General features: G+C 41.3%; 3 protein-coding genes and 1 long non-coding RNA gene across 7 annotated transcripts; all 4 read right to left on the reverse strand.

The window, feature by feature from the left end:
• Window positions 1–293: 293 nt before the first annotated feature.
• Window positions 294–9,876, reverse strand: btbd9 (BTB (POZ) domain containing 9). Its single transcript, XM_076083573.1, has 11 exons — window positions 8,612–9,876; window positions 7,762–7,970; window positions 7,123–7,486; window positions 5,803–6,070; window positions 5,460–5,679; window positions 4,906–5,025; window positions 4,261–4,370; window positions 3,815–4,004; window positions 2,492–2,599; window positions 1,759–1,837; window positions 294–1,538 (listed from the first exon to the last, which is right to left on the reverse strand). The coding sequence occupies exons 2-11, from the start codon at window positions 7,944–7,946 to the stop codon at window positions 1,335–1,337; spliced, it is 1,848 nt and encodes a 615-aa protein (XP_075939688.1). The 5' UTR covers window positions 7,947–7,970; window positions 8,612–9,876; the 3' UTR covers window positions 294–1,334.
• Window positions 9,877–10,041: 165 nt separating this feature from the next.
• Window positions 10,042–13,414, reverse strand: LOC142941599 (uncharacterized). The gene is made up of 9 exons (XM_076083574.1): window positions 13,306–13,414; window positions 12,696–13,025; window positions 12,294–12,569; window positions 12,115–12,207; window positions 11,862–11,945; window positions 11,746–11,774; window positions 11,426–11,467; window positions 10,847–10,915; window positions 10,042–10,614 (listed from the first exon to the last, which is right to left on the reverse strand). Exons 1-9 carry the CDS (start codon window positions 13,364–13,366, stop codon window positions 10,510–10,512), a joined length of 1,089 nt encoding a protein of 362 aa, XP_075939689.1. The 5' UTR covers window positions 13,367–13,414; the 3' UTR covers window positions 10,042–10,509.
• Window positions 13,415–15,488: 2,074 nt separating this feature from the next.
• Window positions 15,489–16,412, reverse strand: LOC142941659 (uncharacterized). Its single transcript, XR_012951515.1, has 3 exons — window positions 16,336–16,412; window positions 16,223–16,251; window positions 15,489–15,950 (listed from the first exon to the last, which is right to left on the reverse strand). It is a non-coding gene; the product is annotated as an uncharacterized LOC142941659 (long non-coding RNA).
• A 2,703-nt stretch (window positions 16,413–19,115) lies between these two features.
• Window positions 19,116–22,848, reverse strand: LOC142942043 (uncharacterized). Of its 4 annotated transcripts, XM_076084207.1 has the most exons (7): window positions 22,707–22,844; window positions 21,499–21,825; window positions 21,091–21,372; window positions 20,948–21,004; window positions 20,541–20,627; window positions 20,428–20,456; window positions 19,116–20,155 (listed from the first exon to the last, which is right to left on the reverse strand). In XM_076084207.1, the coding sequence occupies exons 1-7, from the start codon at window positions 22,765–22,767 to the stop codon at window positions 20,090–20,092; spliced, it is 909 nt and encodes a 302-aa protein (XP_075940322.1). In that variant the 5' UTR covers window positions 22,768–22,844; the 3' UTR covers window positions 19,116–20,089. The 4 variants fall into 4 exon arrangements, with proteins under 4 accessions (XP_075940322.1, XP_075940320.1, XP_075940321.1 ...); XM_076084205.1 differs by having other exon boundaries at window positions 21,091–21,822; window positions 22,707–22,848; XM_076084206.1 differs by having other exon boundaries at window positions 21,103–21,825; window positions 22,707–22,848.
• Between the last annotated feature and the right edge of the window lie 1,911 nt (window positions 22,849–24,759).

Here is a 24,759-nt window from a genome sequence, read left to right on the forward strand (position 1 = left end):
GAACAAAGCCCTGTTTCAGTTATCTGGTTGCTTATTACGGAAGACTTCATCCAACGATGGCAGCTCTTCTAACATGAGTTATAGAAACAACAGTGGGTCACCAGGGTGGTTCACTATTACAGCTTATTCAACATCAGACAAAAGCTCTGTTTGTTTGCTTTAAAAGGAGTTTTTCAAAAGACAAAAGTGCAACATCAGGACACAACTGAAACAAACAGGAAGCTGCAGCACTGATGGATTCATTTCAAAATAAACCTCCAAAGAAAACACACACAAAAACAAAAGCAGATGGATCCAAGAGCAAGGAAGCGTTTAAATTAATTTGACATATAAAACAGAAAGTTACATAATCCAGCACTCCAGTACTGTACTTTAGCTGTAACCTGTATTTGCGTGTACTCGAGTAAAATAAAGTGCCGACAGCAGCTGCTCCTGTGTATTAACGCTCTTCCTTTCAGCCCTAGTGCATACATCATTTGGTCCGAGCCCAAAAATAATTCTCACAACCCAATTGATTTCCCCAAAGTCATTTGTGCTAAACTATCCAAGCTCTTAAAATGCTAAATTAACACTTAACTCTAGATTAGTTTTCTTTAGGTATGAACTTTAACCATTAAAAAAAAGTCACACCAGATTTTGGTTTCGGGTGCGAAAGCCCGTCAACAAATACTCGACAGCGATATTACTTCATATGCAAATGCATAACTGGATTAAGTGCAAATTGCATACAGATGCCCCAGAATGCATTTCAGAATGCATCGGCTCCACAGCTTTGGCAAACCTCTGAAGAGTTGAATTCCAAACTTTGAAAAATACTCCGCCTGCTACTCGGTTATTAGCGCGATGGTATGAAAAGTGAGTAGTCGTTCTCAGACGCTTTCTTTAAAAAAATAGCTCGTTTCAGGAGTAAAATCCGTCTCTTTAGGAAATATGAACGGGTAAATTCAAATAAGCCCCCCCTCCCCCACACACACACAGGCGTTACTGCTCTTTGGTGGTACAGTAGAACCACGCTTCAGTGTGCGCCTCGTCTTTGGAAAAGTAAAGATTCCACTTCCATGATTTCAAAAAGGAAAAAAAAGAAAAACTTGAGTCTCAGTAGCTGAAAAGTACCTTCACAAAACTGTGTGAGCCGTTGATGAAGCAACACCAAACCCTCTGCTTCAGGACTGGAGGACGCTGCTGCTACAGACACACCGGTCTCTAATGTTGCACTCGTGACGGAGGGACCACGCGGGCTGTGACGACGACACGATCGCCGCTAGCGGCGCGGTCTGGAGGATGAAGGCTGTGCAAAATGGCATTCTGAGGCGTCCCGCTCCTCTAGACACCTCCTACTGATGGGACTGGGAGGACGATGAAGACGGGGGAGAGGGCTGGGAGGGCTGGGGGGGCAGCAGGCTGTGTGTGCGTGAGGGCAGCTGGGGTCGCGGCTGCGGGGAGGAGGACCCGGAGTCGGGGGGGTCGGGGCCCGGGCTGCCTTCGTTCACCTCCGTGTCCACCTGGGCCGGACACTCGAAGTGAACACAGTGGAACACCTGAGGAGAGATCAGAGTCAAACGCTGACGGGAGAAGATCGATGCTCGAGTCTGCTCGTTGGTGAAAGATGATCTCTTTTAACTACCAGCCAGCGAGACCTGAGATACTATTAATATCATATTAATCCAGACGCGTATGAAATCAGTTTAGGTACCCGGGGACCTTTGCCTGACACAGATTTAGTTCAAATGTATGATTTTGTGTTTCCTGTGCTTTCACCTCATTAGCCGTGTTGTGAGTCCCAACGATACGGATGAAGGAAGCCGGCTGCTTATCAAACTTCAATGTCTGCCACGATCTGGAAGAAAACATCAGAACAGAAACACGAGACATTAGGATCGTTTCTCAGTTTACAACATTAACGTCTGTTATGATAACATGTTCCTGACACGGTCCTGATTGTTGCTGAGATAGTTTATCATGAATTGGTTGATTTTAAGATCTTGGGCAATCTCGCTTCCATCACGTCTTCTTTCAGAAGAAGAAAACATCCTAAATACACATCTAGGTGTTTGTTTTCCTACTTTGTCTGTTTACGTCTGTAGATTTCTTCTAAATTCACCAGAAGTTAGCATTAGATAATGCCTCATTTGCATATTTAAACATGTCCTTTCAGAAAAAAACTTGTTCTACAAAAAACAACTGCCTTAATGTCAGTAATCACCTGAGGAAGGTCTGTGGTTATGTCTGTTAGTCTGTTCACCTGAGGTGTCTCCACAACATGCAAACGTTTGTTAAATGTTTGATATTAAACTGAGGATGTTCTGGTCCTGAAAGCTTCAAATCTGGTCTACCTACAAGGGCAACGTCAACATCTCTATGTGGCTCAAAGTCCCTTTATACGTTATCAGTCAATAACACACACTTTCATAACTTTGCTTAATTTCTAGATCAGAGTGTGAAGTTATTGAAGGAAAGAGTAACGGAGCTGTGGAGGAAGCGGGAGCCTCACCGACATGCCTGCCTGGTGCGGTCCACCACCTTCGTCCACTGCTGCTGGTTGCTGGAGACCTCGATGTAATAACTGTAGGAGCGCTCGTCACAGTCCCACAGCAGCAGCCTGAACAGGAAGAGGACGGGAAGGAAGCATTTACCCGTTTTGGACATAACGATCTTCAAAATGAAGCATTACCATTGCTTATGAGTTACTGCAGGTGTATATACCAACATCCCTGAACAAACAAGCCCATGCTTACTCTCACATGCTCACACACACTCGACACAATTACATTATTTTTCTTTCTTTCTTTCTTTCTTTCTTTCTTTCTTTTGTTGTAATGTAATGTCTTATGCATTTTTAATTTAATCTTTGTAATATTATATAGGTGGAGGCTTCAAATAAGCCCAGTTGGCTTTCTGTCTCTTCCTGCACTGTGATATTCATTTATCTCTGTTATGTTTGATTATTTTTAATTTTATTGTTTGAATTGTGCAAAATAAATAAATCAAATGAATCAAAAATACATTTCCCCAGTTTTAATCCTGTTTCCATGTGTTGTTGATTTATCTCCTCTTTCTTTTTCTTCAGTAAAACGGTTTAAAATGTTTGACGACCAAAGCAATGTGGCTGAGGTTGAATTCATTCAGGGGAAACTTTGTCGTCTTTAACGTCCGCCGGATGAAGCGAAACCGCTGACGGAGTTTTGCAAATCCCTCGTGTAAATATGCACACGCTCACAAACGCTGTTTCACCGTGAAATACGTCACAGTGCACAACAGACAGATGTTAAAGTGAGAATGTGTGACTCACTTTTTGGTTTTAAAAATAATTGTTTACAAAGTATTAGGGGGTTACGTGTGAATGAATATATTTTTCTTTTCTTTTTGAAATATCTTAAATTCTTGAGGGTAGCTTAATTGATAAGGACTACGACTATGACTACGACTACTACGACTACTACTACTACTACTACTACGACTACGACTATTACTATTACTACTACGACTACTACTACTACTACTACGACTATTACTATTACTACGTCTACTACTACGTTAAATAGCAGTCATCAAACCCAAAGCACCACAATATGACACAATTATAAAATGGTCATCATTTTAGGTCTCATAATTGTATTAATAAGTGACAAACAGCGAAGATACAATTCAAGGAACTTCAATGTCCATGTGGCTTAGAAAAGAAGAATTAAAATATAAATGGAGAGCACATGTCATCATTGCTCTGTTAGCGTCGTCAGCATGTTTAACTCCCGCTGGAGAAATGAAATCATTGAGATGCTTGTCTTTACTCGTATTATGACGTGGTCAGATCTACCTCAGGGATCCGATGGAGTAGGGCTGAGCCAGCTGGATGACGATGGCTCCGGAGCCCAGCTGGTGGCAGGTGTAGCCGGAGTCCCAGTCGTAGTTGCGCGTGTCGCCGTTGAGCAAGGCATTTCTGCAACGGCTCACGCCTTCAATGACACTGGCGCACAACGCGATGGTCGCCACGTTCTCACCGGGCACTGCAGACATCGGGCGCACGGTCACACACTTGTTCTGCTGCGATCGGCACTTTCTTTGTATGAAACGGGTCTAGCTCACTGCTTTTAACCTGAATAACTTCAACATAACTCCTAAACCAGACATTACAAGCAAACAGAGGAAAGCTAGGATGAAAGCTGAATGTCTGAAGCCTTTGAAGTGAAGTTCACTTCTTAGAAACACTGCAGATTACACATGTAGAAAGACAATAGGTGTGTTTCTGTGTCTGCGACTTACCCAAAAGGCCGTTCTCCAGGGTAAACGAGCGGTTGGTGAACATGCATTCAAAAGCCACGAGGTGGAACACCTTGTTCACCGTGTTGTGTGTTCCCACAATGCGAACGTACCTGAGACACAAAGGGCGACATCGTGAAGGAGGGATGTATCGCAACACTATTGTTTGAGACAAACCTTTATGGAAAGCTTGAGTCATATGTTGTGACGTCTGTTTGGATGTTTACACACCGTTATCTCAAACCATGCACGCCTTAAACACATTATCTCCAATCTGGAGAGTCTCCAACTTCACCTGTATTTGTGCAACAAGGTGAAAATATGCTTCTCTGTCCTCTGCCAGGTAAACACAATAACATAAACCAAATCAACTCCGGAAAAACCCCATAAAACACAGACTGTAATTGCTACGAACACCAGGTTAAGACAAGTGATGGCACAGACGAGCCCTTTGTGTTTGGAAAGGGCTCGATGGCAGAACACCAGAAGAGGTTGAACTAGCTGTGAGTGCATGCGTTTCTTATTTATGAGTTTCTTGGAAAAGGGCACGGTGAACGTGCACGGAATGCTACAAAGTACATTTTCCACAACAGCTCGAGCCAACGGATGATAACTGATTCTGGAGTCAAATGGATTCGTTCAGCTTACCTGCAAACTCGTGGTGTGAAGTACAGATCCTGCCAGGAGCGGCAGAGGTACTTTGTGTGGTCCACAACACGCACCCAGTCCAGCTCATCCATAGACACCTCGATGTGGTACGAGTAGGACCTGAAATAATCAAGGAGGTCGTTTGAAATCACACAAACTCAAAAGCAAACATTACGTACAATCATACATTCTCACTACATGATTATCGTGGCCAAAATAATTCATGTTAAACATATTATCCCGATATCTATAGAAAGTTAGAAAACAAAAATGATCATCTTTAACTTTTAAATCTTTTGTCTCTTTTTTAGTAAACTAATTGCACTGAAAATACGAGTGTAGGGAGGTGGAGAGAGTCTGTAACCCAAACTGTTTATATACAACATGATTTAAAAGGTGCTGTTCACATCATATGTGTATTTTTAACATGGCATCAATATGTCATTTTTATACATCACGGTATTTTGCATACTGTACGTCTACAGATTAAATCCAAGCCCTGCTACGTTAGTCCGTATCTTCTCTTTGGTTTGGGGGAGGCCAGCCTGTCTTACCGACTGTCTCTGTCCCACAGCAGCAGGCGGACGTGGTTGATGATGGACGACTGGCCCAGTTTGACCTGGATCCCGGCCCGCCCGTCGTCCTCGATGGGGTGCCTGGAGAAGCCGTGGTCCAGGTCGTAGTTCTGGGTGTCTCCGTCCAGCAGCGCCGACTTCAGCTCCCCTTTCATCACCTGAGCTCCGTACTTCATGGTGGCAATGTTCTCCTCCGGGACTGAAACCAGAGCAGAAGAAATGTGCAAATGAATACATGAAATACACAGGTAATACATGAAAAACACAGGCATAAACTATACAAAATGTTTGATGTGATAACAGTAACGGGAGGAGCACTGACTCAGCATGCCCCGGTAGTTGAGGTCCATGTTGCGGCTCTCGGAGCGGGTCTTGATGGCGTCCAGCAGGTCGTCTGGGCTCAGCAGGCCGGACGGCCGCACCACATTCAGCATCTCCGTCAGAGTCATGAGCGGCAGCCGCACTGCCGACATCACTTCCTGGGTGTCGGCCCCCTCCTCGTGCTGCCGGCACCAGCGACTCAGCGCCTGGAAGATCTCCTTCTCGCTGGCAGCAAACGAGTCGCGCCTCATCACGGTCAGCAGAGCAGTCTGCAAACAGGTACTTTAACTTTAACTTTAGTCAAAAATACCAAACATGTAGTGATTACAGCGTCTTAGTATTTGCTTGTTTTCCTGCATTTCAAATCCATGTAGATATAAATATTATGTTTTTTTTTACTGTTGACCAAACAAGCAAGTACTTTTTTTAGGCTCTGAAAATTATATTTTATTGGTCATTAGTTATTAAAAAACGAATGGATAATAGATTAATTATAAAAAATAAATACATTGAGACAAGAGTGGATTACTTGATTACTAAAATAAGAGTGAGATGCATCCACACTGGTTCATGGAACAAGATCGAGTCAGAGCTGCAAACATGAGAGGAAGAATATCTTTGTCTGGACACGTCATGTTTATGCGTCATGAGCTGAGCTGAAGTCACACGTTAGATTTATTGAAATGTTCCAACAGCCATCAATAAATCAAATGCTCTAATAAAAGAAGAGAAATTAATCTGGTATCTGTGGCTGTAATGGCAGGACTGTAATAAGTCTACCTGCCTTCCTGTGCACACTCTGCATGTGAACCCATGGCGCGTCACCGGAGCCTTCCGGCTGCGAGTAGTAAAAACAGCTGTGTATGTTGTTTCTGTTCATAATGATAATTTTGGGGTAGTGTAGTTGAAGAGATGTCAGCGATGTTGACTTGGCACTCTCTGACTACTCTGACTGTATGAGTTGGCAACACTGAGGTGGGTTACTCGGTTGGACACTTTTTTAAATCTACCTTTCTCTTGCTAGTTTCTCAAGATTACCAGCCGCAGCTTTAAGTCTCATTTGCTTTGTCTGAAGCGTCTGTGGTGTCACACACACCTGCAATAAAGGCTGATCTCTGTTGCACTGTATGGTAGAAATCACTTACCTGCCACTAGAGGTATCTCAGATTTATGTTACAACAACGGCATACATGAGATATATATTTCAAACCATATTTCACAACATATAGAGAAAAGAAGGCTTCCTTAACGTAAGAATGAACCAGACGCAATACTCATTACAACTCTTCATACACCATTCTGTAATCCAGCAACCTCTTACCTTAGAGAGCATGAGGAAGCCGTCAGAATTCAACACTTCGGGTCCGTGTCTGTCTATGTAGGCGCAGCAGGCTGCACTGAGCGCGCTCAGAGAGTACAGACTGGCCACGTCAAAAACCAGGCAGACGTTGTTGGTGTGCAGGACGGTGCGGAGGAACTCGGAGGTGGAGTCCTCCAGCGGCTGGAGGCCGTAGCGGTGAGCCAGGCCCAGGAAGTCCAGCAGCACCTCTTCCCGGGCGGAGCTGAGGCTGGCCCGACCCGTGTACAGGTAGTTTAGCAGCATCGAGAAGGCTTCAGCCCGCGTCTCCTCTAAACGCACCTCGGCCTGGGGCTGGGACTCTTTCATCCCACCGTACAGCAGGGCCCTGAAGGAGCCAGAAGAAGCAAGAAGGTAACAGTTAATGTTATTCCAGTGGCCATGCTTTTTCTTACTCTGCAAGCTTTGGACCGTCTCAACCGGCTGCCAGCAGTCTCACAAACATGGCAATGCACTCTGACAAACATAAAGAATAACAAAAACTGGCAAGGCATCAAGGTTGTATATGTAGTGTCATATGTATATCTAGTATTAAATACTCCTTGTGCACACACATAAAGACTACACAAGTGAACCATGGGGGTTTGAGTCATTAACTCATACCTGAAATAGTGACAGCGAGCTGCCAGGATGACACGGTGCGCCGGGAACCGCTTCCCCTCCACCACAAAGGTGACATCGCTGTACTCCTCTCCGAGCACCAGGGCGCCCAGCTGCTCGGACAACAGGTGGATGTGGTCGATCTCCGACACGGAGGCCAGTGGGCGCAGTGGGTGGCTGTTACTCATGGTCCACGGCTACTTGAGTCACATCTAACACCCGAGGAAACGTGTCAAAGTCAAGGCACAGCACGGAGCCAATCAGCTTAATTAATATTGTACTTTTTACTACATCTCAGAGGTAAACATTGTACTTTTACTGTACTACATCTCAGAGGTAAACATTGTACTTTTTACTGTACTACATCTCAGAGGTAAACATTGTACTTTTATTGTACTACATCTCAGGGGTAAACATTGTACTTTTTACTGTACTACATCTCAGAGGTAAATATTGTACGTTTTACTGTACTACATTTCAGAGGTACATATTGTACGTTTTACTGTACTACATCTCAGAGGTACATATTGTACTTTTTAAACAAGTTTTAAATCACAGCTAGCTTAATGCTAACTAGAATGCCTTGGAATCTGACAACAGTAAACAAACGTAGTAAACTAACATTGGGTTACAAAAACCCAGTATTTGTCCGTGTACGTTGCTCACATTTCAGCTAAAACAACGCAGTGAGCACGTTCAACATGCTGTGATAGCGATAACAAGCTTAATATGTTGAGCTTTCTTGTTTACAGCCGACATTTGACACCGAAACAAACGTTAGCTAAAGCTAGCTAGCTAGCTAGCAGCGCACCAACGGTTCGTTTTCATTGTTCATTCGTCGTTTTAAACTTACCGAGCAGCTCTCAGTAACTCCGTTATTTAAATAAAGATGATTTTAAAAATAATACATTAAAAAAGTGATTGTTTTCCCACTGTATACGAAAATTCAGCACCAAATACACAATTCTTCCAACATCACATAAACGGAAACTAATTCTGGGTCAACGGAGGTTAACTTCCGGTTCGTCAAACCGTTTTCAAAATAAAGGTCCCTGCATTACTTATTATTCTTTGGTGTTTTTTCCCCAGCAGTTTGCATCCTTGCAGTGGCTTTACTGCCCACTGCTGGATTTAATTGCAGCTGTTATCACATTTTCTTACAAATAATCCGGTTGCTTCTAAAAACTAGAATATCCCCTTTATCGTGCCAATACTGTTGCCACTGTTTGCGTATTTCCCTCCAACTTTAAAATTATAATATTTATTTCCACGTGTTTACTTTAGTTGTAGTTTTAGTTTATTTTGCACAATTTAAAAAATACACAAACATAACAGAGATAAATAATATCACAGTGCAGGAAGATGCACAAAATCCCACTGGGCTTATTTGAAGCCTCCACCTATTAAAATGTCACAATATTATAGAGAACACAAAATTAACAAGATAAGAAATATACGTAACATTAATGACAAACTAAAAAATGCTGCTTACATGTTAATGCGTCAGTAAAAATATTATAATATATAATAATGGATATAGCTCTGACGTTTTGCCTATATACTAATTCCTGTTACTGAACACATACTTGTAATGGAGTATTTTTAGATTGTGGTTTTGCTTCTGAATACGAATTTTAAAAAAACAGTGACTGTTCACTGTTAATGTAAGTTCATGGTATTCATTAGCAGTCATTGTTTTTTTGTGTGTGTGTTTTTTTTAACTCGACCCTGTCCTTTAAGATCACCTTGTTTTTTAGTTTCAACAGCTTCACCAACATTTAGTGACTTGACCCAGTGGAGTACACTTCCTGTGTTTTGTGACGAAGGACCTGAATACTTCTTCCACCACCGCCAAATATAACATGACTGATACACACATCAACTCTGAGTAGAATGCATTTGACTCTGCAGTGTGAACTGTTATGGCAATTCACAAAACACTTGTCAGTACAGCGACATAATGAATTAAAATGACCGTGGAGTAACTCAGCTCATTAGATCCCTGTGCCGAAGCCCAATTATTCCTGGACGCAATTAAAATCAATGAGGAAGATAATCCATGAAGACATTTTACTACATCTGACTTTAAGCATCGTGCATCTCTATTTCTTTCTTCTAAATGTGTTGCTTCTTAAAGAGACATGCATGATCTACTTCCTGTCATCAGCAGTGTCATTTCCTCATCATGACTTTCTTCCTTTTTTATATTCTTACTCTTATGTGCACCACTTCCCTCTTACCGACTCCATTATAGTGATTCAAAGATCCTGGATTTACACAGTGTTCAGTCATTCAGCTGTTTAATAAGTTTGCTTTGAATACTCTGATAAAAGGAGACAGAAATGTTCAAATCATTGCATATCTAACAATAAAAGAAGCAACTTGGAAAATAAAGAAAAACACAATGAGAAAATCAGCAGAATTGCTCAAGTTTGAAAAAAATTGCTCATGAATAAATTACAGGCAATACATGTTATTGAAACAAAAAAAGCAATGTACTTACAATAATCTAAGATTAGCACTTCCATCTCTGAGCACAACGAAGTGCAAGAGAGCAAGTTCATCAAGCAAAATGTGTAATATATTATGCTCATTTATATTTTAAGCACCCATATACATGTTGAGATACTACTTCCCCTTTTTACATTGAGACACCAGTGAGACTTCACCTCCTTCTGAAAAGGAAGATATTTACATTAATCCATCCAAAAACCATCAACAGAAAAGTAGACTTTGGTTTGGTTTGTTTAGTTAGGTGATGGCAGCGTAGAGGATGCTGGGATCAGCGGAGGAAGCTTTCACGGTCGCGTATGTCACCGCATCATCATCATCATCATCATCATGTTTACTCCGACCCTGACAGGAAACAGTACAACGTAAATAACACAACATTCTGGTGGCGGAACCCACCAGAATGACGTACTACGACATGCAAAGCAGCATCAATGATATCACAGAGTGAAACACCACATAATAAAGAATCATCATTATTACACTTCACAGCATATTGGAACACACAAAACATCACAGCGCACGATGTAGCATAGTGCAACACAACGTGTGTATCATCACCAATCAGAGAGCTCACCTGGGCTTTACTGTTGGTCTTCTTGATGTAGCTGACGGAGGCGTAGGAAACACCTTCTTCAGGATCAGCCTGCACAGAGAGGACACCGTCATGGCTGCTCATTAACATAAACACATTATGACAGTAAAAATAAGTTATTTTGGGGGGTGGTTGGATTTGTAACTTCCTGTTTTACCCCGCGCTCTCTTCTGGTGACATCCAGTTGCATCATCTAACTTCCCTTTTTTATCTTTAATGCACATTCTCCCACTCCCAAGACTCTACAGAGTGTCAGAATCAGTTATATTTCAGAGGAAAAACATACATTTCCAACACGTTCCCATTTCGTCACACGCTGGTGCTTTGTCAGAAGCGTTGTGAGTGAGGCAACAACACCATTTAGTTAGGTTTAGGAACAACAGCTTTAGCTAACTAGCGAACTAGCCAGCTGTCTGCTAGTTAGCTAGCTAGCTTGTTAATTCCACCATGCTTTAATGCTACACTGCTTACAGAAAATGAACCGAACAAAGCTGTCGCTCATCTGGGGATAGCGATGTGCTTTCCTTATGCTCTGTGTAGTGTTGTAGCATGTGATCTCACCGTGTCCTGGCTGGTCTCTGGAGCAGGGTGTGAGGTCAGGCCCTGGACAGAAAGCATTTTACACTTCAGTTAATTCATATGTTGCCAGGGTTCAAAGACAAACAAGACCTGTGCTGTTGTTGTTTTAGAGGCTGAGATTCATGCTGTTTATGGCTGAATAAGAAAAGCATAAATTAGCTTTGGCCCACTTTTTTTTGCTTTTCCTCACAATCACTTCCTGTTGCTGCAACCACTTGTTTTAATACACCACAGGCCATACTGTTTATCTGTTCTCAGCTATTGATCTAAATGTATGGTGAAGAATAGTTTTTTAAACTCACAACGTTGCAGTCCGTCCGTGTTGTGTTCCCTGAAAAGACAAAAAAGTTTGTTGCAAAGTTATACAACGAAAATACAGTATTCTCAAAATGTGTTAAAGTTTCATCCATTCTCTCACCTTTAGCTCTCTTCCATTTGATGAGAGCCACAGTTATTATTAAGAGTGCTACTAAAACCACAGCCACAATGACGTACCACCAAACTGCAAAGATAATACAAATGTTTTAGGCATTTTGTCTGCATCCTTCTGTTCTGTTGAAAGCAAAAAACCTTGGTGCAAAAACTGGATCCAACAAAAACACATCTGTAGAGATGTGGTTGAAAGTTCCAAAAAAATGCATAAAGACATAAAATGCTGAGTCACTACTTACTACTACTGATTGCAGAAGGTGTCGTGGTGTTAGCTGCTTTAGTGACGTCTTCAGTTGGTGTTGACTCAGTTGTTGCTGTTATTGTGTCGTCACCTGAACACATTAACACAACTCAACAAACTAAAGAACTTACAATACGTGAAGAAAAGCATATGTCAGTTTCTTTAAAATGTTCTCACCTGTTTTCTCACCTGAGGGCGAATTTCTGAAAGAAAACTGCTGCACTTTGTCACCTCTGGTCACTTTACACTTAAATGAATTAAACCTCAATGTGTAAATGAAATGAGAAGTCGGAAACGTCAGAGAGGCGGAGCAGTAAGACTGTGATGTCTTAAAGTCTCTGTGGTCTTCATCAACATCTTGACCCTGAAGCAGCCACTTCACTCTGTGTTCATATTCATATGTTGACACAGAGCATCTTAACGTCACCTTATTATCTTCCTCGTGTTCAGTCACTGGAGAAGATGGAGACATTGTGAGAGAAAGAAGAGTAACTTCATCACTATAATCATGATTATTATAATGTTTCAGTATATTGTTCTGACAAGACAGTTTGAAAACATCATAATGTAAATACTCACTGGTAACAACAGACAGATGAACCACAGCATTTTCACCTAGAAGTTGTCCTGATCTGAACTGTCTGCAGTCATAACGAGCACCATCTTCATCTGTGACATTCTTTATAACCAGAGAACATTTCTCTGAAACACTCAGTCTGTCTGATTTATCTTTAACAATCTGTCCATCTCTAACCAGCTCTACTACTGTTGAGCTGATTCTTAAATTAGTGAAGATCCACGTAGTAGAGTCACAGCTCTCATGACCATCTATCACACTGTTACAAGGCAAAGTGACTTCATCTCCATCTCTGACATTGACGAAGAGCAAAAGTTGTCGTGTTGCTGCTGCTGAGAAGATGAGAGAGAAATAAAAAGAACAAAGAGAAATAAAAACATGACTTTTAATGTCAGTGTGAAGATAGTTTTAGATTCAACAACAGTTTACAAATGTGCCTCATCGTTGGTTTCTAAGAGTTCATTAAACTCACTATTCACCTCGATGGAAAACAAACACACTACTTGTCTGTCTTCTTTAAATGAAGGTTAGGTTATAAAATAACATTATTGATGTTAATAAATAAGGTTTTTAATGTTTCTGTCGTCATATACACATTATATATATTCTTACCTGTAAACTGAAGCACCAGAATCAGAGATAAAGAAGTTTTAATCCATCTGAATTCAGACATGGTTCCTCTCCGTCTCTTGTCTCTCTGCTTCTTCTACTCGTCTCTCAACTTGTTCTGTTTTAAAGACGAACGTTGAATCTACTTCCTCTAGTTAGTAAAGTGTCACTTACTCCTCCCTCTGTTCTCTCATACTTCACTTGTTGCTTTTTTTATTCACTTATGGCCGACATGAGCAGATGGGAAGTTCACACTGACATCAAGTATCTGGAATTAACACCAGTGACAATTTAACCCTTTGGGGGTTTGCTCTAATAACATCCAGACCAGACAATAGAAATGTAACTGAACACAGATATTAATGTTTAATATGACTGCATATCAAACATTAACAGTGCGTGTTCGGACCACTCGTTGCATTGAAAGTTGCTCAGTGGCTCATGGAGACAAAATGGCTCGACTGCCAAGTGATGAAGATTGCGGCATCATCTGCATCCATGGAGCCAATAGCAAGCGCTCTAGCATCTCCTTTAACCACACCTCTCAGCCGCTCGTCATTCACATGGAGGAAAGAAAATAACTCTGGCTTCATCAGTTAATGCACTTTACAACTTTTAGGACCTGATGATTTAAATAAGGGATATTCAAGTGTTCGTACTGGGAAGCTGGTTTAAAACAAAAAGATCCGCTGATTTACAAACATCTCTTTCCCCAATGTAAGTCTGAGGGAGAAAGGTTTAATTTGGGGCCCTCTGACATCACGTGACCGACATAGAAGCTGTAATCCAGCCTCCAGTTCACACTGTCTGCACTCCCATGATGCATTTGTGACTGCTTATACATGCACACTAATATTCCACGATTATTCAGAATATGACATTATTAATCATTTGATATGGGTCGTGTACACAGCATATTCCTTGTGGATATTCAGAATAAGGGAATGGAGCATTTTCTGATGCACATGCTTAATGCACAAATATCACAACGACAGCCTTTTTAAGGAGGAGGTTGAAGGAATGAAAAAGGGAGGTTGCGTTTGCATGGTCCAACAAGTCCACCACCCGTTATGTCAATCGAGGTATGCACGTCTGCATGTAAACAATGTTATTAGTGGAATATTCATTTTAATCAGCCATGTAAACAGATAAATAGGATTGCTGTCTTTTCGGGAAATTGGCAAAAAGCAGAGTATTTAGTGCTCGTAAACAAAGTCACTGAGGTGTTTGACCTCCTGAAAAGAAGAAGACGACGACTGAGGAAGTCGAGGTGTGAAGATTGTTGCTCAAGATAAATGTTTGCAGCAAAAGCAGCTTGTTCTCTTCAGATGATGTTTATCAGACAACAGTCCCCACAACCCTGAATGCTTGTAGCAGCAGGTCAGTTCATGTTGTTCCAACGGTTTGTAGTAAAAAAGCTGACGTTTTGTCCGTGTGTGTGTGTGTGTGTGTGTGTGTGTGTGTGTGTGTGTGTGTGTGTGAGACATCACCACTTCAGTGTTTGTGAAGCACTTTGTAACGGTAGTTTTTAAAGATGCTACATTAATAAAGTTATTAATTCATTCAATTGATTCATGCGATGCACACTGAAGAGCTCGTTGGTCCTTTAACGATGTGAGAATAACATGGAGTCATCTAACAGCTACAGTAAAGAGGTCATGAGCATCCAGTGAACCTCTGAACGCAGCCTGAGCTCACATCACTTTAGATGCATTCAAATGTTATTTAGAGTAAAGTCAGAGCCGTGTGCAAACGGAGGTGTTCACCTGAACAGAGGGACTTTTTACTGCGAGAGCTGAGCAGAAGCAAGTCTGTAGTGAGGTCTGTGACATCAGATCCATCAGTGGAGGTGGTTCATTGCATGTTTTCTTGATTTTCTGGTTGTTTTAAATGTGAATCTTTGAGTTCATCAGGAATCGAGACAACAGAGAAAAGTGCAACACCTGTTCAATCAGAGAGCTCATCACCTCGTTAGCAGCGACTGCTTGTTGACCCTCTAAGTATCTGGTGACTCACCTGCAGGGAGACGGTCCGATACCTTTTACGATACTTTAACTTACAGTCAGTTGTTAGGGCTGGCTCCACACCGAACATAATAATGGACACAAGGAAAGTTCTACTGCATGTTAGTTTATTAAAATAAACACATGAATCAATGAAAACCAAATACCAAGAACCACAGAGGTGCTGCTGCAGCAGAGTAGAGAGAGAGAGAGAGAGAGAGAGAGAGAGAGAGAGAGCTCAACAACCTCAACCTAGAGAGCTCAACAGGAAACACCAAAATAAAACAGGATGTAACAAAGTGCAGTGTTAAAGATTCTACACATGCATACATGAATACACAAATAGTCAAACATGCACATAAAATATACAAGCACATGGTCTGCAAACACACATATATGCATTCAACAGGAGTCACATTACTCAGTTCAGTTCTTCAGAAACTAATCAGATAATGACTTCAGTTGCAAATTAAACTAATTTGGGTGATAATGAATAGTCAGTGTTTTTTCTGAGGAAAATGGAACATGGCAACACGAAACATTATGATCAGTGGAGTCTGATGGAGGCAGACGTGTTGGTCAAACTCCATCAGGAGGTCTGATGTTTTCATAGGTCACTGAATCATCTTCTCCATCATAACACACCTGTGAGGAACAACACAACACAATCAAACCCACACTTTCCAATCCCACTTCTGTGATCTGTAGGCGTCCACTGCTCCACACTTATCACAAGGAAAGAAGAACTAAAGTAAAGACACACAGTTCATTAAAGTACACTTTGGTTTTAGCTCCCGAAAGTCTCCCTAACCCCCCACATGTTCAACTATAGTGATAAAATACTGTATAAAAGAATGTAATGAAGAGTAACAACTGTAAAAACAAAACATTTCATTATTAGGTTGTAAAAAACTCACAGCGATCTGATCCATCTGTGTTTTCTTCTCTGAAGAGACAAAAGAAAGAGTCGACTTTAGTTTCAACAGTAAAAATCCTCTTTTATAATATTTAATATGTGGATGTTCTTCACCTTTAATTCTTGCCCTTATGTTGACGGCCACAACTATTATGATGAGTGCTGCTAATCCAACAGACACAGAGATGAACCTCCACCAGCCTGGAACCAGAATGAAAACATACACAAGTATTTAGTTACAGCTTTTAGACTAAAAATAAACTTTATTCACATTTAATTAAATAACAATTCTGAAATGTTCCTTTAAATCAGTATAAAAATGTTCTCTCAAAAACAGATTTATTTCATCAACATGAGAGAAAAGTTAGTTTAAAGCCGTCCATGTCTTTAACTACAGAGAAAAAAACGTTTCTCTTTTTTATGTCAAAAATATAAAACAAACTGAACAGTAACAAATAAATCACTGAAAAAGAATGTAATGAATTTGTTAAATGCGAGCAGAGACAAAGACGTGGTGTTACCTGCTTTTGTGTCGTCTTCAGTTTCTGTTATTGTGTCGTCACCTGAACAAATAAAAACAACTCAACAAACTAACAAAGTGATCATGAGTGACTTTAAAATGTTCTCACCTGTTTTCTCACCTGAGAGAGAATTTCTGAAAGAAAACTGCTGCACTTTGTCACGATCGGTCACTTTACACTTAAATGAATTAAACCTCGATGTGTAAATGAAATGAGAAGTCAGAAACGTCAGAGAGGTGGAGCACTCAGCCTGTGATGTCTTAAAGTCTTTGTTGTCTTCTTCCACATCTTGACCCTGAAGCAGCCACTTCACTCTGTGTCTACATGGTCCTAAAAATATTGACACAGAGCATCTTAACGTCACCTCATCATTGTCCTCGTGTTCAGTCACTGGAGAAGATGGAGACGTTGTGAGAGAAAGAAGAGTAACTTCATCACTATAATCATGATTATTATAATGTTTCAGTATATTGTTCTGACAAGACAGTTTGAAAACATCATGATGTAAATACTCACTGGTGACAACAGACAGACGAACCTCAGCATCTGGACCTAGAAGTTGTCCTGATCTGATCTGTCTGCAGTCATAACGAGCAACATCTTCATCTGTGACATTCTTTATAACCAGAGAACATTTCTCTGAAACACTCAGTCTGTCTGATTTAGCTTTGGCTTCTTCAACAATCTGTCCATCTCTAACCAGATCTACTGCTGTTGATCTGATTCTTAAATTAGTGAAGATCCACTCAGTAGAGTCACAGCTCTCATGATCATCTATCACACTGTTACAAGGCAAAGTGACTTCATCTCCATCTCTGACATTGACGAAGAGCAAACGTTGTCCTGTTGCTGCTGCTGAGAAGATGAGAGAGAAATAAAAAGAACAAAGAGAAATAAAAACATGACTTTTAATGTCAGTGTGAAGATAGTTTTAGATTCAACAACAGTTTACAAATGTGCCTCATCGTTGGTTTCTAAGAGTTCATTAAACTCACTATTCACCTCGATGGAAAACAAACACACTACTTGTCTGTCTTCTTTAAATGAAGGTTAGGTTATAAAATAACATTAATGTTAATAAATAAGCTTTTTTAATGTTTCTGTCGTCATATACACATTATATATATTCTTACCTGTAAACTGAAGCACCAGAATCAGAGATAAAGAGGTTTTAATCCATCTGAATTCAGACATGGTTCCTCTCCGTCTCTCGTCTCTCTGCTTCTTCTACTCGTCTCTCAACTTGTTCTGTTTTAAAGACGAACGTTGAATCTACTTCCTCTAGTTAGTAAAGTGTCACTTCCTCCTCCCTCTGTTCTCTCATACGTCACTTGTTGCTGGTTTTACCTACTTATGGCCGACATGAGCAGATGTGAAGTTCACACTAGCTGTGTCTCAATCTAGCGGCTGCATCCTTCGTCCGACTCAATTCCCCCGGGTCCTGTCGCCGGTCCGGCCGACTTCAGCCCCGGTTCCTGACTCCGCTGCCGAATGCCAGCGATCACCAGTTCCTGACCCTGCTGGGCCACCATCCGATTGCTGTTCCCCGGAGCCCCATCTCCAAGAGTCTCCCCAGTCCTGTTGCGAACCCCAGTCGGAGCCCCAGTCTTCCCAGTCCGGCTCCCCTGAGCCCCAGTCCGAGCCCCAATCCTGTTCCCCTGATCCCCAGTCCGAGCCCCAGCCTCCCCAGTACAGCTCGTCAGAGCCCCAGTCCGAGCCCCAGTCTCTCCAGTCCAGCTCGTTTGAGCGGCCCCAGTCTGAGATTCCGTGCCCCCAGTCTGGCTCCCCTGAGATCCCGTATCCTGAGAAACTCCTGCCGTCCGGCCGCCCCCGGAGCCCTTCTGCCCGTCCGGCCGTCCCCCTACCCGTTCCCCGGAGCCCTTCCAGACACCCCTCCTCCGGACCCCCTCAACCCACCCTATTGAACTTTTGTATCTGTTGGAACGTCTAGAATCCATCCCTTGAGAGGGGGGTTCTGTCACGATTCATGTTTTGATTTAGATATTTATTGTTTTATTGAGATGTTCCATTTCTCTTGCACTTTATTTCCTGCCTTTTTCTGTGTCTTACCCCTGTGATGGTCTTCCCTTCCCCTAATTATTGTAATGGTGTATTTTTACATGAAGGTGTTGGATTCTTTGTAAAAGGGTGTTAATATCATATTTCTGTACATTCTCAGGTCACTTTGGGAGCATCTCTATCTGTATTCAGACACATTTGAGTGCTCAGTGAGAACAGAGCCGTTCAACCAAACAGAGGGAAGGTTCACTACTAGAAGTGGGCCAGAGGAGGGAGCTTGTATACTAGTAGAGGCAGGACATTCAATCACCATTATGAAACTGTTGCTACATGGAGGAAGCACAGAACACAGTGTAGAATAAAACTACCTTTATTTGCAGATTATATTGTGATCAGATATTATAAAGAGAAGAGAGTTACTGACTCCATTAAGACTGAAAACCCATCGAAACACAAACACATCCCAACAAATATGTTAACGTTAAATGAAAGTGGATTAAAATGAGTTCTTCTGTACACAGACACATGAAACTGAGCTCAAGCTGCTGTAGCTTCAGAAATAAAACAGTGAATGTTAAGATCAGCTCTGAAATGTTCAGCTGGGAGACAAATAAAGGAAGCTAACAAAAGTTAAATGTTGTTTCCTGTTAAATGAAGTTAAAATCCAGCTGCTGTGTTCTGAACGGGCTGCAGATGAGAAACATTTTTACAGCTGATGCAGGAAAAGACACCGGACTAAAACAAAACAATAAAAGACGTTTCACACCAAGCACGAATTTTCATCTGAAAAATATTAACAGAAATGTACAAAAACAGATGTTTTGGGTTCTTATGAATGCTTCACCGCTGTGGAACATATTCTGACGGACCTCGATTTCAGATGATTTCCACCTGTTGAAATATGTTTGACCAATGAAAACCTTTGTTCCTAGAGATGCCATACCACCAGCTCCATGTAGCTTGCTGCCATAATAGGGAATGTTTTATCAACTTGGTTTCTCAACACCCAATATTGTACCAGAAACACAGCGACGACCTCAACAGCCCAATAAAGGACAATATATGGCTCCAGATCAGCAGCAGCTGGGACACGATGAAGACGGTAATGAAGCTGATCTGCACTTGAAACATTATATGTTGGTCACACAACGTGGCTAACCACAACAGCTAGTGTTAGCATCACATTTGGGGTCTGATTAGCTCATGTATTGTGTAGTTATCGTTAACGTTTGTTGTGACAATTTTCTTTTTCTTATTTCCAATCTATAACCACTCATGTGAATCATGACGAGTAGATCAGTGGAGTCTGATGGAGGCAGACGTGTTGGTCAATCTCCATCAGGAGGTCTGATGTTTTCATAGGTCACTGAATCATCTTCTCCATCATAACGCACCTGTGAGGAACAACACAACACAATCAAACCCACACTTTCCAATCCCACTTCTGTGATCTGTAGGCGTCCACTGCTCCACACTTATCACAAGGAAAGAAGAACTAAAGTAAAGACACACAGTTCATTAAAGTACACTTTGGTTTTAGCTCCCAAAAGTCTCCCTAACCCCCCACATGTTCAACTATAGTGATAAAATACTGTATAAAAGAATGTAATGAAGAGTAACAACTGTAAAAACAAAACATTTCATTATTAGGTTGTAAAAAACTCACAGCGATCTGATCCATCTGTGTTTTCTTCTCTGAAGAGACAAAAGAAAGAGTCGACTTTAGTTTCAACAGTAAAAATCCTCTTTTATAATATTTAATATGTGGATGTTCTTCACCTTTAATTCTTGCCCGTATGTTGACGGCCACAACTATTATGATGAGTGCTGCTAATCCAACAGACACAGAGATGAACCTCCACCAGCCTGGAACCAGAATGAAAACATACACAAGTATTTAGTTACAGCTTTTAGACTTAAAATAAACTTTATTCACATTTAATTACATAACAATTCTGAAATGTTCCTTTAAATCAATATAAAAATGTTCTCTCAAAAACAGATTTATTTCATCAACATTAGAGAAAAGTTAGTTTAAAGCCGTCCATGTCTTTAACTACAGAGAAAAAAACGTTTCTCTTTTTTATGTCAAAAATATAAAACAAACTGAACAGTAACAAATAAATCACTGAAAAAGAATGTAATGAATTTGTTAAATGCGAAGAGAGACAACGACGTGGTGTTACCTGCTGTTGTGTCGTCTTCAGTTTCTGTGTCTGTTATTTCTGTTATTTTGTCGTCACCTGAACAAATAAAAACAACTCAACAAACTAAAGAACTTACAATACGTGAAACAAAGTGAACATGAGTGACTTCAAAATGTTCTCACCTGTTTTCTCACCTGAGAGAGAATTTCTGAAAGAAAACTGCTGCACTTTGTCGTAATCGGTCACTTCACACTTAAATGAATTAAACCTCGATGTGTAAATTAAATGAGAAGTCAGAAACGTCAGAGAGGTGGAGCACTCAGCCTGTGATGTCTTAAAGTCTTTGTTGTCTTCTTCAACATCTTGACCCTGAAGCAGCCACTTCACTCTGTGTACACATCGTCCTAAAAATGTTGACACAGAGCATCTTAACGTCACCTCATCATTGACCTCGTGTTCAGTCACTGGAGAAGATGGAGACGTTGTGAGAGAAAGAAGAGTAACTTCATCACTATAATCATGATTATTATAATGTTTCAGTATATTGTTCTGACAAGACAGTTTGAAAACATCATGATGTAAATACTCACTGGTGACAACAGACAGACGAACCTCAGCATCTGCACCTAGAAGTTGTCCTGATCTTAACTGTCTGCATTCATAACGAGCAACATCTTCATCTGTGACATTCTTTATAACCAGAGAACATTTCTTTGAAACACTCAGTCTGTCTGATTTATCTTTAACAATCTGTCCATCTCTAACCAGCAACACTGCTGGTCTTCTTCTTGAATTAGTGAAGAGCCACTCATTAGAGTCACAGTTCTCATGATCATCTATCACACTGTTACAAGGCAAAGTGACTTCATCTCCATCTCTCACAGTGATGAAGAGATAAAGTTGTCCTGTTGCTGCTGCTGAGAAGATGAGAGAGAAATAAAAAGAACAAAGAGAAATAAAAACATGACTTTTAATGTCAGTGTGAAGATCGTTTTAGATTCAACAACAGTTTACAAATGTGCCTCATCGTTGGTTTCTGATGCAGCGTTCACACCAAACGCGGCGCGAATCATTCGCGCGAGTAGATTACATACAAAGCCAATGCACAGACACGATGAGACTGGAGTGACGCGAGGGCAAAAAAATTGTGTGACGCTGCGACGCGATAGCCTATCAGCGTTGAGATACACCTCCTGTCATTAGTGACGTCATGACGTTGTTGAATCAGGAAACAGATACTGTATCGTCTGTGTTCACCCAGAGCTCTATGATACCTCATATCAATAGAGACCGGACCAAACTATGTGTATAAATGTGTGTATGTAAACCAGATGGTACAAACAGTGAATAGACGCTGCCATATTTACACCGAGATGACGTCATGATGAGTGTTGATGGAGCTGCTACAATGTTAGCTTAGCCTAGCACCGATCGATCCAAGCTCCGTTGAGAAAACAAGTATTTTAAAAGTTATTTGCTTGTCGTCTTGCGGAGAGAACTAACAAAACATGCTACTGGTCTGTCTTCTTTAAATTCATTTTAGGTTATAAAACAAGACTAATTATATAAATTAATTAGCTTTTTTTAATGTTTTAGAATTAAAATGGACTTTATTCACATTTAATTATATAGAAATTCTGAAATGTTCCTTTAAATCAGTATAAGAATGTTCTCTCAAAAACAGATTTCATTCATCAACATTAGAGAAAAGGCAGTTTATACCCGTCCATGTCTTTAATGTCTTCATATACACATTATATGTTACATTACATTATGTACACATTATATGTATTCTTACCTGTAAACTGAAGCACCAGAATCAGAAATAAAGAGGTTTTAATCCATCTGAATTCAGACATGGTTCTTCTTCTATCTCTGCTGTTCTGATGCTCTAAACTGTCCAAGTCTCTAAACTGGTGCTTCCTACAGAGGAAAGCAGTTTATATTGGCTGTGGTTAAGAGGGAGTCACTTCCTCATAGTCTGCCTCATTTCTTCTAATGTAGGTGGAGCATATAAACTCTTTTGTCTGTGAATTTCTAAACAACAGTGGCGTACATTGAATGCATCTGTAGCTAAATGATGTGCATACACAACACGGATATGAGGATGTTGTAGAGGTGTGAGACCTGTTGGTTTGGTTTAAAGCCTTAAAAGGATGAAATGTTGGCATGTCAGGTTAGTGTGAGCCGTCAGTCCCTTATGGTGAAAGTTGCACAGAAAGTTGCAGCAATTTTAGATCTGTAATTTCCCTTCTGCAGAAAGACAGATGCCACTTCTCGTTTGTATTTTTTAGAGCTATGTCTCAAATTCCCGTCTTAGAAAGTGAGATTTAACGTTGACTCAACGGACTTAACTTCAAATCAAATATGTGATAGCTTTGAATCGTCCGCTATCTGAGCCCCTTTGAGGGGTAACCAGCCGGGCCGCGGACGTCCTCTCCTGTGGTCAGAGCCGGCTGGTGGCTGATCAAGCTTCAGAGCATCATAACCACGTTTCCTGCCCTTCCTGCGTTTCAGTGCAAATCAGTTAGAAAAGTCTTTCTCACGTCCACTGCGCGTCGCGCTAAAAGAGCGGTAACAAGCGCCTCAGTTGGCTGGGCTCATTTTTTTTTGGTTCTTTTTTTTTAATGGAAAAACCTCAGTAACAAAACTAGAATCTCTATTAAAATAAAAAGGAAAAATATGATCTTGATGTTAAAATGACTGCATATCAAACGTTAACAGTGTGTGTTCGGACCACTCGTTGCATTGAAAGTTGCTCAGTGGCTCATGGAGACAAAATGGCTCGACTGCCAAGTGATGAAGATTGCCGGCATCATCTGCATCCATGGAGCCAATAGCAAGCGCTCTAGCATCTCCTTTAACCACACCTCTCAGCCGCTCGTCATTCACATGGAGGAAAGAAAATAACTCTGGCTTCGGCAGTTAATGCACTTTACAACTTTTAGGACCTGATGATTTAAATAAGGGATATTCAAGTGTTCGTACTGGGAAGCTGGTTGAAAACAAAAAGATCCGCTGATTTACAAACATCTCTTTCCCCAATGTAAGTCTGAGGGAGAAAGGTTTTATTTGGGGCCCTCTGACATCACGTGACCGACCCAGAAGCTGTAATCACACGTGTCGGCCACTAGGACAATATGCTTCCTGGTATTGCTGCTTGCAGCATTGTTGGGGGGGTATTGTTGGGAGCGGCTTGTTCGGCCCCCAGAAGTGCTGCTTTCAGCGTCTTTGAGGAATGCTCATCACTCCTGGACTCCAGGGAAGTGAAGAAGATTTTGGTTGTAGTGGTCGTATGTCCAGCATCCAGCAGCAGAAGTGAACTGCAGTCAAAGAGCGGCGGCCTAAGAAAGCCTGCTGTGGACCACATCTGTCCGCAGAGGCCTGAAGCTCCGCCCCTGCTGCTGCACAGAGCGCTGTTCAATCAGAGAGCTCATCACCTCGTTAGCAATGACTGCTTGTTGACCCTCTAAGTATCTGGTGACTCACCTGCAGGGAGACGGTCCGATACGTTTTACAATACAATACAATACATTAGGGCTGGCTCCACACCGAACATAATAATGGACACAAGGAAAGTTCTACTGCACGTTAGTTTATTAAAATAAACACATGAATGAATGACCACGGAACATTATGATCAGTGAGTCTGATGGAGGCAGACGTGTTGGTCAAACTCCATCAGGAGGTGTGGGCCCTGTTCCTCGTACGTGGCTAACTGAGTTAGCCGGATAATTTTCAGGATAAGATTACATAAGTGAGGCTTTTCGGTTCCACGAAGCAAGTTTGGCAAAATCACCATGGCAACACATCCATAAGCTTGAACCTGCTCCAGCGCTAACTGAAGGTAG

Source organism: Anarhichas minor, unplaced genomic scaffold (genome assembly GCF_050575085.1).
Source record: "Anarhichas minor isolate MPS153535 unplaced genomic scaffold, ASM5057508v1 ptg000136l, whole genome shotgun sequence".
In the NCBI taxonomy this organism is placed as follows: Eukaryota; Metazoa; Chordata; class Actinopteri; order Perciformes; family Anarhichadidae; genus Anarhichas; species Anarhichas minor.

Excerpts from the sequence above, each read along its gene's own strand:
- btbd9 (XM_076083573.1), bottom strand. The coding sequence starts at position 7,946 with ATGAGTAACAGCCACCCACTGCGCCCACTGGCCTCCGTGTCGGAGATC. Across the intron at positions 5,680-5,802 it reads CAACTACCGGGGCATGCTGA|TCCCGGAGGAGAACATTGCC; the intron begins GTCAGTGCTCCT and ends CTCTGGTTTCAG. Across the intron at positions 4,005-4,260 it reads CCTGGAGAACGGCCTTTTGG|TGCCCGGTGAGAACGTGGCG; the intron begins GTAAGTCGCAGA and ends CGATGTCTGCAG.
- LOC142942043 (XM_076084204.1), bottom strand. The coding sequence starts at position 22,767 with ATGTCTGAATTCAGATGGATTAAAACCTCTTTATTTCTGATTCTGGTG. Across the intron at positions 20,628-20,947 it reads TGAAGACGACACAACAGCAG|GCTGGTGGAGGTTCATCTCT; the intron begins GTAACACCACGT and ends TTCTGGTTCCAG. Across the intron at positions 20,457-20,540 it reads CATACGGGCAAGAATTAAAG|AGAAGAAAACACAGATGGAT; the intron begins GTGAAGAACATC and ends TTGTCTCTTCAG.
- LOC142941599 (XM_076083574.1), bottom strand. The coding sequence starts at position 13,366 with ATGTCTGAATTCAGATGGATTAAAACTTCTTTATCTCTGATTCTGGTG. Across the intron at positions 12,570-12,695 it reads TCATCTGTCTGTTGTTACCA|TGACTGAACACGAGGAAGAT; the intron begins GTGAGTATTTAC and ends CATCTTCTCCAG. Across the intron at positions 11,468-11,745 it reads CACGGACGGACTGCAACGTT|GGCCTGACCTCACACCCTGC; the intron begins GTGAGTTTAAAA and ends CTTTCTGTCCAG.